Source organism: Callionymus lyra, chromosome 1, assembly GCF_982586985.1.
Source record: "Callionymus lyra chromosome 1, fCalLyr1.hap1.1, whole genome shotgun sequence".
Taxonomy (NCBI): domain Eukaryota; kingdom Metazoa; phylum Chordata; class Actinopteri; order Syngnathiformes; family Callionymidae; genus Callionymus; species Callionymus lyra.
Genome location: NC_141818.1, coordinates 23448484 through 23465249, shown reverse-complemented (window position 1 = coordinate 23465249; position 16766 = coordinate 23448484). Strand labels below are relative to the sequence as shown.

The 16766-nt window shown below is 34.9% G+C and overlaps 1 protein-coding gene across 1 annotated transcript; it reads right to left on the bottom strand.

Annotated features, from left to right (window-relative positions):
• Positions 1-319: 319 nt before the first annotated feature.
• stxbp1b (syntaxin binding protein 1b) lies at positions 320-15839 on the bottom strand. Its single transcript, XM_087797842.1, has 19 exons — positions 15772-15839; positions 12221-12270; positions 12062-12143; positions 11727-11803; positions 10083-10161; positions 9344-9447; positions 8034-8182; positions 6975-7059; positions 6637-6767; positions 6313-6420; positions 6146-6206; positions 5145-5210; positions 4465-4545; positions 4186-4324; positions 3997-4106; positions 3496-3597; positions 3282-3367; positions 3051-3205; positions 320-1972 (listed from the first exon to the last, which is right to left on the bottom strand). Exons 1-19 carry the CDS (start codon positions 15806-15808, stop codon positions 1872-1874), a joined length of 1803 nt encoding a protein of 600 aa, XP_087653968.1. The 5' UTR covers positions 15809-15839; the 3' UTR covers positions 320-1871.
• Positions 15840-16766: the final 927 nt, after the last annotated feature.

Here is a 16766-nt window from a genome sequence, read left to right as displayed (position 1 = left end):
AGCATTCAGAGAGAGTCAACTCATCATTAATAACAATAACAAGTCGTTCCAAGACGGAGAGATGATTTAAGAGGCATTCGTTCACGCAGCTGACTCATTGTTCCCAGACTTTGAAAACAAGGCAGAAATATTATTTTTGATTGGAGCTCTTAATCTGTCAAGTGCAGTTACAGATTATGAGCGTTTCTCACTGCGGTTGGATGATTCTACAGATGGGAGTGACAAACCCAGATGTGCACTTTTATTCTGTTTACCGATAACGCGGCAAAAGAGGAGCTTTTAACAGAACTGCCGATGAAAAAACAGACACAAGGACATATTTCAATCGTTCAAAAACTTTATTGAGAAACCCAGCCGCATGATGCTGTCCCTGACTTCCTGAATTACCTTTGCATAATACATCAAGTGTTATGCGCCAAAATGGTAGACACGAAAGAGATGTTCTATTCACAACAGATATTTTCTTATAAAACTATTCTGTGCACATCTAGAGAAGGTTGACAACAGCACTGGCAAGAAATAACTGAATCAAGGGAAATTCCTGCAACGATTAAATGACGCTCAGTGGCATTTTTAACTAGTTTGACGAAACTGTTGAATTAACTTTATCTAGTGCTGCAAGGAAAAGATCAATATTGTCAGCTCAGTTAATGCTTTTAAAGAAAATATGTTGCATTTTTTGGCAAACCTCCAGAACCTGGCGTCAGAGCTTAAGATGAAGGGAAGGCCTGTGTGCAAATTGACAGTTCATGTTTCTAATCATAGACAAACAATTTCAAGAATCACGCATCATTCATTTGTTATTCTTTTCAGGAAGATCCTGAGGTTGATTCACTCACATACAACACCGTTTCATTTATGCTCGTCTGAAGTGTTTTTGGAAAGCCGGGATTTTGCTTAAGTCCAGAGCTCACAGACAGTTCTGTTACTGAGTTAAAGCCATTGGTTACATCAGTCATCAGAGTAAACTCAGGTAATGACAAAAAATGTTATTATAACACAACATTAATTTTTTTGTTGTTCAATATTGGCTCATATTATTATTTAAGGAACGTAAAAATATATTGTACATTTGAAGAATGTTCAATATATTTATTAATAAAAATATATTTTGGATTTTTTGTAGTAAAAATTACTTTTAAAGATCATTCTGACTTGCCTATTTTAGCAAGCTTGATGGACAGGTTTGATCAAAACTGCACTATGCCATCACAGGGAAGACGGCTATGTGAGCAGTTTTAAAATTGTCCTGATTATGCTTTTAATCCGTACTTTGTTCAGTCCCAAACATCTTTAACAGAAGTAGAACAAGAAAGTCAAATTAAGAAACAGTTATGATGAGGTCTTACACCAAGACAGCAAGACTCAATAATAATAAAAAGTGTTTACTTTGAAGGTCACAATAATAAAACAAAAGCAAATATACATTATATTTTCTGATTAAAATTCACAGAAACTATACCTATAACAAACAGATTTCTAAGTAAAGCAAAGAGAAGAACTTCACAAGACGCAGATGGTCTACAAGAAAACATACATTTCAAACAACGGTTGGTTCAATGCTGCATTATAGTGGATATTTACTCTTCTTCATTATTTTGCATAAGATACAAAGAAAGATAAAGTTACTACAGAGCACTCTGCAATCTGTCTAGTGTGAACTGGGGAGCTTAAAAAGAGTGTTAGGTTTCAATAGAAAGCAAGCTTCATGAAGCATCATCAGCCCATTGACAGAGCCAGGTATCCTATTCTATGCTACGTCCAACATTAAAACAAAATAATTGCCACTGAACACAAACAATAGTATCTTGTTCTATTTACAGATAAATACGTCTCAAGACAAAAAAAACAAGTTGAAAGTTTGGGTTTTTTTACTCTGGGGGTGTATCCTCTGGTGGAGCATTCGGGTCCAGGAAGTCGGGGTGCTGCAGTTCCTTTAGATACTTTGGTGGGGTCAGAATGTGTGTTGAGCCTGGAAGGACAACACCAGAGAAGGAGTTATGATGAAATGTAGTTGATGCAAGATTATATAGGCAGCACTTCTTATGAGAGTCTGTTGAGACATCAGTGAGTTGGACCCCATGAGAGTATGAAGGATTAAACTATCACGTTAATAAATTATTTGTTATTGAAATTGAGTGTAATGCCGTATTTACAGTACAAGTCAAACTCATTTTTCGTACATTATACATATACAATTGTATTTTCTTCTACTATCAAATAAACTGTTTCATCTGTTGTCAATTTTGTATTGTACAATTGGAAACATCCAGGTAGGCCTGGCCCCCTCAAATAAATGTTGTGCCCCCTCAAACTTACATGTAAGTAAGTAAGTAACAGCACAATGCTCCCTCAAGATTTGTGGCTGCCCCCTCATACATGCCTGTCTAGACCCGGCCCTGCCAGGTACTTTGATTTATATACAGTTTGGCAAAGTACAATAAAGCTTTTAACTACGGTTAACAATTTCATCTATATTTAATCATGAACAGTTTAGGAGGAGCAGACAGAACACATAGATAATAGTCGTTTTTATTTCTGTTCCTTATTATTGACTATGCCACTAAACAGATTTTTGATGGACAGGTTGACGACCAGTGTTATATATTATATTATTTAACCACCAGGGCACCAGAATAATATTGTGATATATATGTTTATATTTTCACATTAGGCCAGGTGGTTTTATTTTATAATGGTTCAAATTTTCCACACCAATTACTGTCTTACATCATGCCTCAGCCTTATCAAGAAACCCCAGTTTTTTTTGGTTCACCTGTGGAGTCTTTTTTATCTTCAGAAGTCTGTTCTGTCCTGTTAGACAAGTATTTGTTGTTTCTGTCTTACATGCCTGTCACAAATGTATTTATTTTTAAATATATGTGAAATAAAACAAAGATAGTAACAATGTGTTGGTTGAATAACTGACACAGCAAAGGCACAAATTTGGTATAAGCTTTAAAATAAAATCTATAAGAATTATTCATATTATGAAATTACCAACACAATTAGGGGGTATGTGTGTAATACGTTGTTTAGTGTTCATTTACCAATAACAGCCTCCCATTTTCCATTGGTCTGAGTGACCTCGTAGACACAGCGCATCTCACTGTGGTTCATCCCTCCAATGATGAATACGATAATCCGGGGCCCGGTCTTCATTTCTGTAGGACCTCGGTTTTTGTGCCAGTTACCATAACGAGCGCTATGATTTAAAAAGGACACAAATCAGCTCTTATATGACATTTCATTTTATTCACATCTGAAGTTTGGTTTCTCACCTGGAGGGAGCACTGGCTTTAGCAGACACTTGTCTTTGAGAAATGTACGGGTACTGTTTAGGGTCAAGTTTGTCCTCAATAGCATCCTGTAGGGACACAAAAATGACAACATTATATATTATATAGTAAATCAGGGAATCTCTTAATTGGTCCTTTTATGATCAATAACCCCACTAAATACAAGTCTTCATTTTTTTTTACCCCTTTCAAATACCTCTATAAGATCTTTGACCAGAGGAGTCCACCTGGAGAGTTGGTAGGTTTGCTCACTGACCCGTTCTTTTCGGTCTGGCTTCTTGGCTTTTTTCACAGTTCCCTGAAATTCACAGAGCATGTTAAAACATTTATAGTATTTACTTTTTTAATTGCATCATTGAAATTTCTTTATATTGAACAAATATAAAACAAGTCTAATGGAATTGTAAAATATGTCTCTAGGACATATTTTACAATTTACTTTTTTAGTATTTACTTTTTTAATTGCATCATTGAAATTTCTTTATATTGAACAAATATAAAACGAGTCTAATGGAATTGTAAAATATGTCTCTAGGAATGCCACAAACACATTCATTGGAAGAACTACCAGTCACCTTGACCCTGAGATAACACAAGGGTTAAAGGGTAAAATTTAAACAGCCACCTAGTCACGCTCATTAGATAAGATGTGGCCACAAGGGGACTTTTTGAATGAGCCTGTTGTGTATGAGTTTACCTCAGAAATAATGGGAATTCCCATATGAGCCATGTTTGATATGATGTCACTGTCTTCCGGTGGGATGCTGGCATGTTGAAGCAGCTTACAGAGATTTTCCTCAGTTACACCTGGAAACCAAATAACGTCAATGACCTGCATTATTTTAAGATTCTATTCTATTCTATTTCTAGAATTCAAGTTTCTGACCGTTCTTCATGAAAATGTACAACAGAATGATCCGGATCTTATCAGTGATGCCGACATTAGTGTCCAGGAGAATCGGAACTATTAGTCTCATAGGATCCTTAATCTTCTCTCCATCCGCATCAGTTCCCATCGCCAGGTCCTAAGAGACATAACCGGTTACAGTAGAGAAAATCTAAATTGGGACATTGAGTCGAAGACTAATGTACTACTTTAAACACTCAACATCTATATTTCTTATTCTTATTTGCTCTCATCAGTTCTTTCAAAATCCTTCATTACCTGTTCGACTCGACAGAGTTTATCCACAGTTCCCTGATAGCGGTTCATGCAGTCCTCAGCCAGGTGGAGATGGGTTGAATACTAGCACATGTGCATGAAGAAAGAAACGTAGAGTTCGTATTATATATTTTTGATGCTGAAAACATTAGGTATAAGTAAACAAGTAAGTATAAAAACATAAAGAATATATCAGATATATGTATGATGACGTTCCAATACTTCTTTTCATATTGTTATATATATTTAAAAAATAAAGTACATGTTTTTAGAAATATTTATACTCTATGTTTTGAATTTCCCAATGACAAAGAGTTGTATCTATTTAATCAAATCTAATATATTTTATATTCAGTGCAACAATGAAAACAGATTGGTAACTCGGTAAGTGTAAACTTGTCTGTTTCAGTTTTTTTTTTTAAAGATTATTATTAAAACAAGGGCCAGTTCTATTTACATTGTACACTGTTGTTTATTTTAGCTTTTTGTCGAATTTTATCAAATATCTGTACATTAACGAATGAAAATACCAATGTGAAACTTTGCACATAAGAGTGTCAATATTAATAAAGCATGTAGATATATAAAAATGAGTGTTTATGTAAACATTTAAAATCTTTAGGATAATATTAAGTTTATGCTTGAGGATGCATATTTATTTAGTTTAAGATAAATGTTCATACCTTGCTGAGCTCTTTCTGGTACTGGGGCATCTTCTTTAGCATTTGTGACAGCTCCTTCATGGTTGTCTGTGACAAAAACATACATAATATGTGACAAAAATGGACTTTTACAAGTATCTAATTATTGCAGAGGGAAAATCACGTGTTGATGTATCTTTCAACAATCTCAAATCCTGGTTAAATCCAGCACATAAAACTTTTCATTTAAGTAATGCGGGGTTTCTCTGGGATTACTCTTTGTAACAGGACGGTCCTGGAGCCTCATGGGCTTAGATTTACGGAAATGTCCAACTGAAAACTGGTATATGTTAAAATCCAGAAAATGGTGCACACCCAAAAATTTACAAATCTGTGCATACACACAAATTCAAATTCAATCCCTTTATGTATCAGAACCAATGTACATTTGAGTACAGATGTTAAAATGTCAAACATCTTTATTGCAACTTGTATTCACACAAATGTTCATATCACAGTCTGTATTAAATACAACTATTAAAAACACGCTATTTAAACAATTTGGTGGAGATCTGCTTAACATTTCACACATCAGGTTGGCAACTCAACTACTTTATTTACAGAGACTTGAAAGAAAGATCAGAATAAGTTAAATGTATTCTTAAAATGATAATTTGTTGGTTATTTAATCTGTACATTGATAAAAAATAAAAATGTTTCCTGTTTACTTACACATTATCATGTGATAGCATTTTTAAAAATATGTGGGTCAGTTGATATCTCAGATCACTTGAATAAAACTTGCTGTTGCTGCAGCCTGCATTTTAATGTACCTGTTCAGCTGCAGTGAATTCCATTTACTGACTGATATGCGGATAATTGTAATGCCATAAGTATTCCTGGTTGAAAGGAAAACGGGTTTTTCTGAGTTCTTTTCAACATGGGGCTGCAGATCAGATGAAGCCACAACAACGTTGTTCTTCAAACTGCAGCAAAGGGGGTTATTTTACCATCAACTTCTACAAAATAAGCTTGATTCCTACCTTTTCTCCAGTGTTCATCTTTTTACTGGCAGAGAATTCTTTAAGGGAACGAGTGACAGCACTGTAGGAGAACAGAGATATAGTTTATATTTACAAAGGATACAAATGATTAAACTTGAGTTAACGTTTTATATGAAATATGTAGAGTCAAAAGGATATGCACTCACTTCGAAACTTCGGCTATATGTTTGTGTCGCAGGGTCAGCCAGAGGTCATCATCTTCATCCAGGAGCACTTCCTTCATCCTTGTCTCTCCCATCCCACTGGTCTCAAAACTGAGTGATTTTCAACGTGTTTGTTTGCATTTTAATTGTAAAGAAAACAAAACATCAATCAATTATTAGGTAAAACAAGTACTACCACTATTACTCCTACTACAAAACAACACATAGTGTATTTATTTTTGCTTGAAAGCAGGTTTGTAGATAAATACAAATAGCGGCAATGAAATGAAACAGAAAGACATTTGTGTCAAAATCAATTCATTGCACCTGTAAACGTCGTTCTCAATGCCCAGCAGATCATAGGCCATGGCCTGCAAAGTCAGCTCATGAAGAAGGGGTGACACAGGGTCAAATCCACGATCCAGGATCAGCAGCTGAGACCGACACTTGTCTGGGCCCTGAAGGTCCATAAGAGTTGCAAATTACAATTACAATCAAGCACAGAATTTTCAATAAATAGTTGTATAGAGTTTATTAAATTGAGTGTAGTTATAGAAGTGCTCTGTGATATCATACTGTACTGCATGAATCTGTAATAATATTGCAAAAAGAAAAAATAACCCTAATGATTGTTTTTGTCAATAAAATCCTGACTTGCTGTTTACCTCTCCCATGGTGGGGTCATCAGCTTTGTAACCATCCAACTTCTCTTGGAGCATCTGGGCTAGAGTTGCACAGTCCTTGTACTCACTGAACAGGAACACATAGAAAAACAAAAGTACATAAAGTTAGCTGAAAAAAACACTGGAAGTTTGAATCCAATTTAAGTGCACGGGAAATAACTATTTGCACATACTTAAATAGGTTACGTTATATGTAGGTTAGATACATATCATCCGGATGCAAAAGGTTTTTAGTGATGTATCATGAAAGCAAACAAAAGTGTATATCTGCAAAATACCACATTGAATGTGATCCATACACAATTATCAATAAAACATTTTGTCTCACTATAGTGAATTACAGTATCTAATGACATCCAAATGTCTTATTAGTACTGTTCACGATTTACAGATGTCAAAAGTCAATGATTCCAATGATTTAGTAAAAAAAATGCCATCAATGATAATTGTAATTTTACAAAACATTGAAACAGATATATGCATTACAACAATCATGAGACAAAACTCTTTTGACAAAATTAAACTGTACATTAAACTGTATACAGGGTGCTTGTGTAGGTCTTCAAATTCTCAAATAGTAGGGGATTTTGAAACTTTGTCTTCCGGATCCTGAAATGTCTGGAACTTTGTATGAAACTCTTATTTAAGCGGAAAAAACTCTTCTCTTATGGTCAAAGTTCTATCTATGGGGTGCTCACGCTAAGTAAGTATTTTTTTATGATAAGAAACACAAGTAGCATCAAGAAAAAATAAGGATGTCACTTTCTTCTTTTAATAAAAAAGATCTATACAAATATATAATGTTAATGGAAGGTTATACTTATTTGAAGAATCATGAATATAATGATATTTTATTTTATAAATATTTAAATGAACCTGGGTTAATCTTTTGAAATACCTTTATAAACCTTTAATCATCCTTTATAATGTGCGATATTTATGTGTCAAAAAGAACCCACATTTATCTATTTTCAAATAAGAAAATACAAAGCTGGTCATAAATAAATATTATGAAGACTAGTAACAAGAAAAAACTCTTACGCTCTATATCGGATTCCTGGGTACTCTTTGAGAGTGGCACACAGGGTGGCAATCTGCTCTGCACAAGACTCCAGCATGTTGTTCTTGACGTCTGCCTTGAAAGGACTGTAGAAGTCCTGGAAAGAATCCACTCTATCCAGAGAGAAGACCTGTACACAAAACACATTATTAATAAAATCCACTTATATCATAAAAAAGTACATTTGTGCATTTCTTGGGTTCACATAAGGAACATGGTTTTCAGTGAAAATGTAACTATGAAAGACATGCCTTGCTAGATTTAAATATATAACTCTTAAACTGGGGGAAATAATCCTATCATTCTGGGATTATTGGATAAAGAATAAAATGGCTTCTAAATTTCCGAGGGTTGTCGAAGGATGGGCAGGCCGGGAACGAGTAGTTGTGTTGATCCCTTGAAGCGGGTATAACAGTATTCAAGATGTTGGGGTGTGTAAGACCCTTTGGGCGTTCTGCATCGCTTATCTTTTTGTAGTCTGTGACTCATCTATTAGCCTTACATGTGCCTGCGCTTATGAGAAATGTCTCCAGCCTCTTTACACGCACCATGCTGTGCTCGCTGTAGGGAACGTTCTTCTGTGTTCAGGCACATGTTCCTTTTTGACCAGATGATAATGTTGCTTCAATCGATCAACTGTCCATGCAATTGTCCATAATGTCACCAGCCTCCTTGAAACTGCTAGTTTGTAGTCTTCACTATCTAGCTGTATCTGTTTTAGGAGGGAGATGTTATCTGAGGCTCCTCCTGTATCTGGGCCAGCTCCATTCTCTGCTCATCCCTTTTCAATATTTTCAATCTGCTGAGAATTTCCTTCATATCATGAGCAATGTGGATGTGAATATTAATTGTTTAGCTCTGGTAGGTACGAATTGAAGAGAAAACCTTTTGAGTTTGAGTGAACACAAGTAAAACCGTGTTTTTGTCACTATATTTCCTCCTTTTCCGGGTGTGTAGACCTATACTTGCATTGAGGAATATGGGGAACTCTTTTTTGCTCGACCTGATCACAGGAACCTGACATTCAACCGGTCTAGTGGTTAATCTCCTGCCTGGCAGTTGTTGGTAATGCATTCACCATCACCACTTCACACTTCCTCTCTCATAGTAAAGGCGGCATGTTCAACTTTTTCATCAGGGATACTGAAGGCAGGGTAACATCTGCTACGGAGACACTGAAACATCATTCTGGTCCCCAAGATAACATGTATTAAAAGGATTCAAAGACTACAGGAATGCAAACAGTTGCACATTAACAAACAGAAGATGAGGATAATGACAAACTACTTACTTGGGATTCATAGGGCAGAAAGGCGACGTGGATCTCCGTTAAGGCCTTCATGGATTTGGAGGCGCGAGATTTTGTCAAGAGTCCAAATAAGGAATCAGGGATTGCTACAACAGAGATCATATGCAGATCTTAACATTGTACAACATTAATTTCTAATGACAAGAGAGCATAGATCTGTTCCTACTACCTCTGTCATATCAGTGTAACATTCTTGATTAGGGATGAGATGTTTATTAATATTTTTATTATTATTAATTCAAGTATGTTACTGGTTTCTTTTTTTCGTATTTTTTCCCTTATTTGTTTTACGTTTGCTCCCCTACTTAAATGCACTGTACCGTCCCACCCCTGCCCTCCTCTTCTTCACAAGTAAATGTGACAGCAGCAAGAAAAATGTGCTCTCAAAAAACGATTTGGAACTGGTTTTATTTATTTTGTGTAATTATGTCATAAATCATAGTGTCGAGACAACTACATCAGTCAGACTGCATTTTTGTTTGTTCGTTGGATTTCCATCTTCTAAATGGAAATGATTGGTTACAGTGTAACAAGAATGTTAGAATCCTGGAGTTTTGGATCTTCCATTATTGTGAATCGGTGACTAGAATGACTGTATAAAGATATGACTCTTGGACTCAAAAGGAAGAAAGTAGGACTGATTAAATCACCAAATCCCATACCTGACCATGACACCTCAACACTTCAGAGAGAGACATAACACATTTCTATATTGACTCACTGTCAGTGAAGAAGACGTGTGCTCCTCTGTATCTGGGGTTGCGAGGGTCCCTGAAGTCGTCAATCAAGCCTTCAACTGACTGGTTAGGAAGTCAACAAAACGTCATCATTAAGACAATAAAAGTATTTATGAGGACCAGAAATGACACTGCAATGAAATTAAGCAGAAATATGTGGTCTAAAATAGTTTTTTTTTTTAATAAGATCGATTCTGAAAACAAATTTGATTAACTAATTGATTAACAACCATTAACGTAGCTTTAGAGAACTCTGTTTTTTTCAAGTGCAAAACAATGACAACGTGATTCAAGTAAAAGTTAATAAGTGAAGCAGTGGAGCTCTCTCTGATTGGTCAATAAATGGTAATGGTAAATAAAAAATAGCAAATCGCTCTTACTTATGTAGCTTTTTTCTATGCTTATCAGCACCCAAAGCGCTTAACACTAAGTTACACATTCATCCATTCACACCCACAATCCTGCACTGATGGGAGTAGGCTGCGATGCATGAACCATCAGGGTTAAGTGTCTTGCTCAGGGACACAACGCCACAATCTCGTCCGGAACTGGGATAGAACCCGCAACTTCTCAGGCCACAAGCAACCACTCTACCGTCTGAGCTATGACGCCCTATAATGTTGAGAATTATTAGCTTCCACCCTGATTTTCTTCAAACCCTGGCAAATGAAAAAAACTACTTTAGATAGTTTGGCTTTTCCTTGAAATACAGAACATTGGAGAGTAGCCTTTCACCACTGAGAACTGAGGGACTTCTGTTGGCCCTTTTGTTTCAAATAAGAGAAGTAAAATGTAAACATATTACGTTTTTCTTAGTGAAAGTAATGTTTATTTCAAACACATAAATGATACAAATCAGCATTATGTAACATCAATAATAAATAATCAAAAAAACAAACGTAATAAAAAAATTAGATAAAGGAGAATAAATATTTGGCAAAAATAATGAGAACAGCTCTTCTCTCCACTCCATTTCAATCTCCAAGAAACATCTTGATTGAACAGCTGCCACAACAAAAAAGTAAACTGCAGGCGATTTCACCCTGAATATTGTCCTAACAAAAGCTTTGAGTGCAAAACAACATGGTCTGTAACAAATGTTAGCTCCTCTCAGTAGTCATGGGCTGATGAAGGTTCATGAAGCAGTGTCCAGGGCTCAGTTTAAAAATTATCTAAACTTTCTATAGAATAGTTTGAAGCAACAGAATATAGAGCAGAGAGTTTAGTTGGCTACGTAAAAGGACAATTTTGAGAATGAATTGAGAATGAAATGGAAAGTTATTATTATTGTTGGTATTTTTAGAAAATTACAATTGAATTATTTACTATATGTAATAATTCAATGTAATTTTAATATATATCTTTTTCATTTAATTTTAATAAATAAAGTTTAAAATTTAATTTTAAACCATTTCAAATAGTTTTTTTCTAAATTAAGCTTTTAAACCTTATTCTCAATATATATATATATATATATATATATATATATATATATATATATATATATATATATATATTATTTTTTTTAAAACATGTTAGTACCGTTTCATTTTCAGTGTTCTCTATGGTCCTTTTCCTAAAATGATACAACCAAATACGTATGTATTGACGATTAAACTTTGTATTACCTCGTCGCTGGGTGTAATGAGATAAATGGCCTCCATGCTTGGTAGAGGTTCCCGTCGCTTTGTTATATCTTCCACAACTAATGACAGAGAAAACAATCAATCACCACACAGATAATATGCCAGGTCCAATAATAGGTCCAATAGTAAACAAGTGTAAAGAGGTAGTATCTATAAACGTATGGATGTTTAATGTGTGATTAGTTGTGTTATGAATGAGAGGAGAAGCAAACATGTAGTGAGTGTTTTATTGTTGTCAAACATTTATCTGAGTGGGAGCCATGATGAGAACGGTAGCGAGAAACCAAAAATCATATGGAGTGATAGCCCGTACTTACTAGTAATTCCTTCTGACATGATGTCCGTCATCTTACAGCAGGAAGAGATCATTCTCATACTCAGCTTGTCAACCACCAAAACCTGAAGAACATTATTATAAAATTAACCAAACTTGAAGATGTATTTTATGATATACCAACATAAGACGGCTCACTTACTTTCCATTTGCCCTTTTCATGAGCTTTCTTGATGACATTGTTCATAATCTCTGTAAAAAAGAGGTATGGATATTTAGATATTGATTAATAGACTGATTAATTAGTGTCTATATTTATTATTCAACTCGTATGCATTTTTACAGGCAATAAACTGTAGAGTGGACCGGTTTCTTTCTTTAAAAAAACCTGTATCAGCCTTACTGGGGTTACAGGGAAATATATCCAGGACGTCCTGGGTTTGCCCCATTGCATTCCTTCTGGTAGATATCAACCTCCGAGAAGGATTCATGATAAGATGCATGGTCCACTTCAAATTTTGCTTTTCAACTTCCAGCAAACTCAACGATGGACACGAAAAGATCAGATTCAATGAATTCAGGCTGTGGAAGAGCCTTTTTTTTCCTAGAGGAGCCTCATCCCATCATTCCTAGCAAACAGCAAACCCCAGTAATAAGCCACATTTTTACAGCAGCGTCATGTGACCCATTTTACCACCAGGCGGGAATTGGTAAATAGTAAGAGACGGGTTCATTGATCTGATGAAACTAACAAGTGGATCTGCAATAAAGGGTGTCCTGGTGCCACATGTAAATAAAGGGTCCCTTTCACCCAATCACACTGTGGATTCAAATAAGAGATCTAAAAAAGCCTGTTTAACCAACAATGTTTTTCGGCTGAATCTGATGTTTTTGTTTTATCGAAACAGCAACACAATGAGTGCATGTTGTGGGGAAATATGCACTATGCAAAATGAACAAGAATGGTTATGTACAACTTAACTCTTCTGACTCAATAACATATTTTAAAATGTTAAAGTCTTCCTCTCTAAGATGCAGAAAGTCTCTCATCATGAAGTTATTATAAAAAGTAGATAAATAGTATAAAAAAGTCTCGGGAAACAAGAGGTTACAAGAGCCCATTATAATGGTCTTCACTCCTTCTCCACTCAGCTGTAACTCCCTGCTTTGTTTATAAAATAAGTGCCTTGGAGACTTCTTAGATTGATGTCAGTTGGTGACAATGATGCCGCCTAATGATGATACAATTGAACCGAATTCTGCCGGGGAATCAATGGCGCTGGCTCATTTTAAGCAGCTGAGAGTTGTTCAATCTCCGATCATTTTCAGTGGCGCCAGTGTCACGTAAACATGGCCTATGCATGTCTATGTGTGACACATGCCACCATATTTATTCAGTCACTCATTTTTATATATTTGAAGAGCAAAATCCCTGAGCTAAGAAATGAAATTAAAGGCAGATGGCACAGTCAAATTAAAGTCAAGCTATAATATGTGCCCGTTTGTCTCACTGGGGGTTTTAAGCTTCTACTGGACAAAGAGACCTCCCACTTGCAATCACTGCCTCTAATCTCTCTCAATCCTCTTATCTAATGTGCCGCCTGCAAAAGCTATTTCAGTTTCTGTGTTAACTGACATCACGTTACAGTACAGCACCATATACATATATGGCATAAACAGCCATTTGTTAAGAGTGATTCATACTTTATTTAATTATAAAGAACTATTATACAAATAATGTTTGCAGAGACAAAGTGTATGTTAATCATTTGGTTCTATGTGATTCTCAGGGTTAATTCCTATTACATTTTTTATTAATATTTTTTAACATAAATAAATGATTAAACCTAGTAACTGGATTCTAAATTAGATTTCATTGCCATAAAAGTGCACAAAAACACTCGATGTTCCCAAAGCAAACATGATAGTTTTTTTTAAATTTCACAATATGTAAAGAATGGGGGCATTTTTATGCAGGGCCACTGTGTCTTATTCTACTTTGCATGTAAATGTTTCCATGCAGTGCATGCAATGCAATGTACACCTATATAAAGGGTAACCAGGTATGAAAACTAAAACACGGTGAGACAAATTTCAGAGTGGGCCTGAGCCTACCCCAAGATACTCAATGGTGACTATTATCATACTACACAACTAACAACAATGATACATTTAAAGGGAAATTTATGTCAAGAGACAACTTTCCTGACAAAATGAAAGTACCTTTATGACATAATAATAGGCTTCACTCCTCCTCCAGCCAACTTTAATCACGCCCGCTTTGTTTATACCACAAAGTCCCTTGGAGGTTGACACTTCCAGGATTGATGACATATTGCGTCAGACCCCAATGCATAACAATTAAAACAAAGTAGGTGTGTTTGGGGGAAACTAGATGTCATTTCCTTTTCAGTGGGCGGGGCTTAAGCACATTTTCTAATGTAAATCTTTCAATGAAAAGAAAGTTCTGTACAAACAAACTCATACTAATGAGAACAATAGAGGTCCAGGATCAATTTAAGACAAACTTAAATGCATTAGTTGCCCTTTAATCATTATAATAAAGGTATTCAAAAGTAGAGGTCAAAATACAAACTAATATTCCATCAAATACACATACATTAACATTATGTAATAAAACATTTGACAGTGATTGACATTTTCTTTCAAAGGGAAAGAAACAGAGCATTTTTATACAGCTACTTTCATAAAATGTGTCTTACTGTATGCATACAATGTAATAATTGAGTTTACAAATGACAAATAAATCATTTTACATCAATTCCCTAAAAGTGTCATATTTTAACTATGTACTCATACAAAGAAACCATTCTTCATTCAACAAGTATGATTAATATATATATGAATATAGCAGGATGGAAAATGAAGTTGAAAAATGGCACTATAAAGAAGATTTCAAAAACAATACCACTATGTGAAGTTGAGTTATATATCAAACATGCATTTGTTCTTCATCAACTAAACTACAGGCACTGGCAATTAACTAAAAAATACTGTATGTTATTAATGCTGCATTGCTTATGAATAACAACCACACACAGGCATAATGTCCATGTATCGTTACATCATCCTTTTCTAGGAGTTCTGAACTTGCATTAAACATTTTTTCAATTTGCGTTATAATAATAACAATATACATACAAATCAACAAGCTAGTAGTTACAGTGGTAATAAACGTCATTCCTATAATGTAGAACATGTAAAGTTAAATGATTTCAGGAGAATGTCGTCAGATTTGACGATGATACACTCCGTCCAAATCCTGGGTCTGTATGATGTCTAATCCATAATCCGGCAGGACTGAGATTAGAAAAACGGGATTTAAACCAGGGCAGTCACGGTGCTTTTGCATTTTATTTCTAAAGTAAAAACAAAAAAATAAACTCGTCTATAAAGAAAAATAAATAACATTCAATTATAAAACTTTGGTTTAAGATATTTCAGTTATAACTCCTCTGCTGTTAAATCGTGTTTATGTTTTCTTCCAATCGACCAATATACTAAAATCGAAAACTCTAAACGTTTTATCTTGCACTCGACTTAAATTATCTTAAACAACTCCATTTTTATATAAGTAAAATTTAAAATTTTCACAAGTTATTTCCAGACACCAACTCTTCAACGTTATTTATATTATAAATCACACGTGAATATGAATCATTACGTAGATGGGTACAGTACAATAAAGTAAAACAAGACATTCTTACAGATTAATAAAGAAAGAAAACATACTTTCACCAACAATAGCTTTTAATCCGAGAGGTGCCATGATGTTGTCAGTGTGGTGCCTGAGCCGCGACTGAGCCGTCATGTGTGCGCGGAGGTCAGATGGTGTCTCTGGTGTTTGTGGAAATATGTTTTAAAGTAATACAATGACATAACAGTAACTGTTTTTATTCTTTCATAGCGTAAGTAATAATAAATCAGTCCCGAGCTTTGCCTCGATTTATCCCATCGCACTCGCTCACATAAGTATTGTGAAAGCAAACCTAATATTTTAATTTAAATATATTATTATGATAATAATTATTACTGCTACCGCATATCTGGTGGGTGTGATGTTTTATTTGAATTGTATCCAGTTATTAAATGAAGCGCGGAGAAAGACATGAAAAAGAAAATGATGTGTGTGGTACACTCTGGTGGCTTTTGCGAAAATTTACAATTAACATTTTGGCCTAAATTCAAATTTTTTTTTTTTCACTTCACTTTAAGACATTTTACGCTCTGGAGACAACTTTATTGACAAGAATAAAAATACAAAACAAAACTGTGACTTTATTTAAATGATGACGATAGGAAATGCTGTAATAACGTTACGAACATTCACTTTAATATTAAATATATATATATATATATATATATATATATATATATATATATATATAGACATATGTCACAGTAGAGAATGGAATCCAGGAGAGTTCTGGACTCTTACTAGGAGAGATTGGAATTCTACCAGGACAATCTCCAATTCTAATAGGAGAAATTCGGATTGCATCAAAATGTTTTGGAAAATAGACGAATCAGACTGAATCCTACCTAAAATTACTTCATGTTTTAGATATATGATAACCCCTCTGTTAATCAGATTGTAACAAGTTTTTCTTGCACTTACTCAACAATTGTAGCCTTAGTTAAGCTACACCAGGGGTCTGCAACCCGCGGCTCCTCTTTCAGCCTCTGATGTGGCTCTTTGAGTTTATTGAAAAAAGAGGAAACAAAAA

Bases quoted from the DNA above. Each gene is read 5' to 3' on its own strand.
- stxbp1b (XM_087797842.1), bottom strand. From the start codon at position 15,808: ATGGCACCTCTCGGATTAAAAGCTATTGTTGGTGAAA. The intron at 4,107-4,185 runs GTCAGAAACTTG...TTTGGTTTCCAG, and splicing joins GTACATTTTCATGAAGAACG to GTGTAACTGAGGAAAATCTC. The intron at 1,973-3,050 runs GTAAATGAACAC...TTGTCCTTCCAG, and splicing joins AAAATGGGAGGCTGTTATTG to GCTCAACACACATTCTGACC.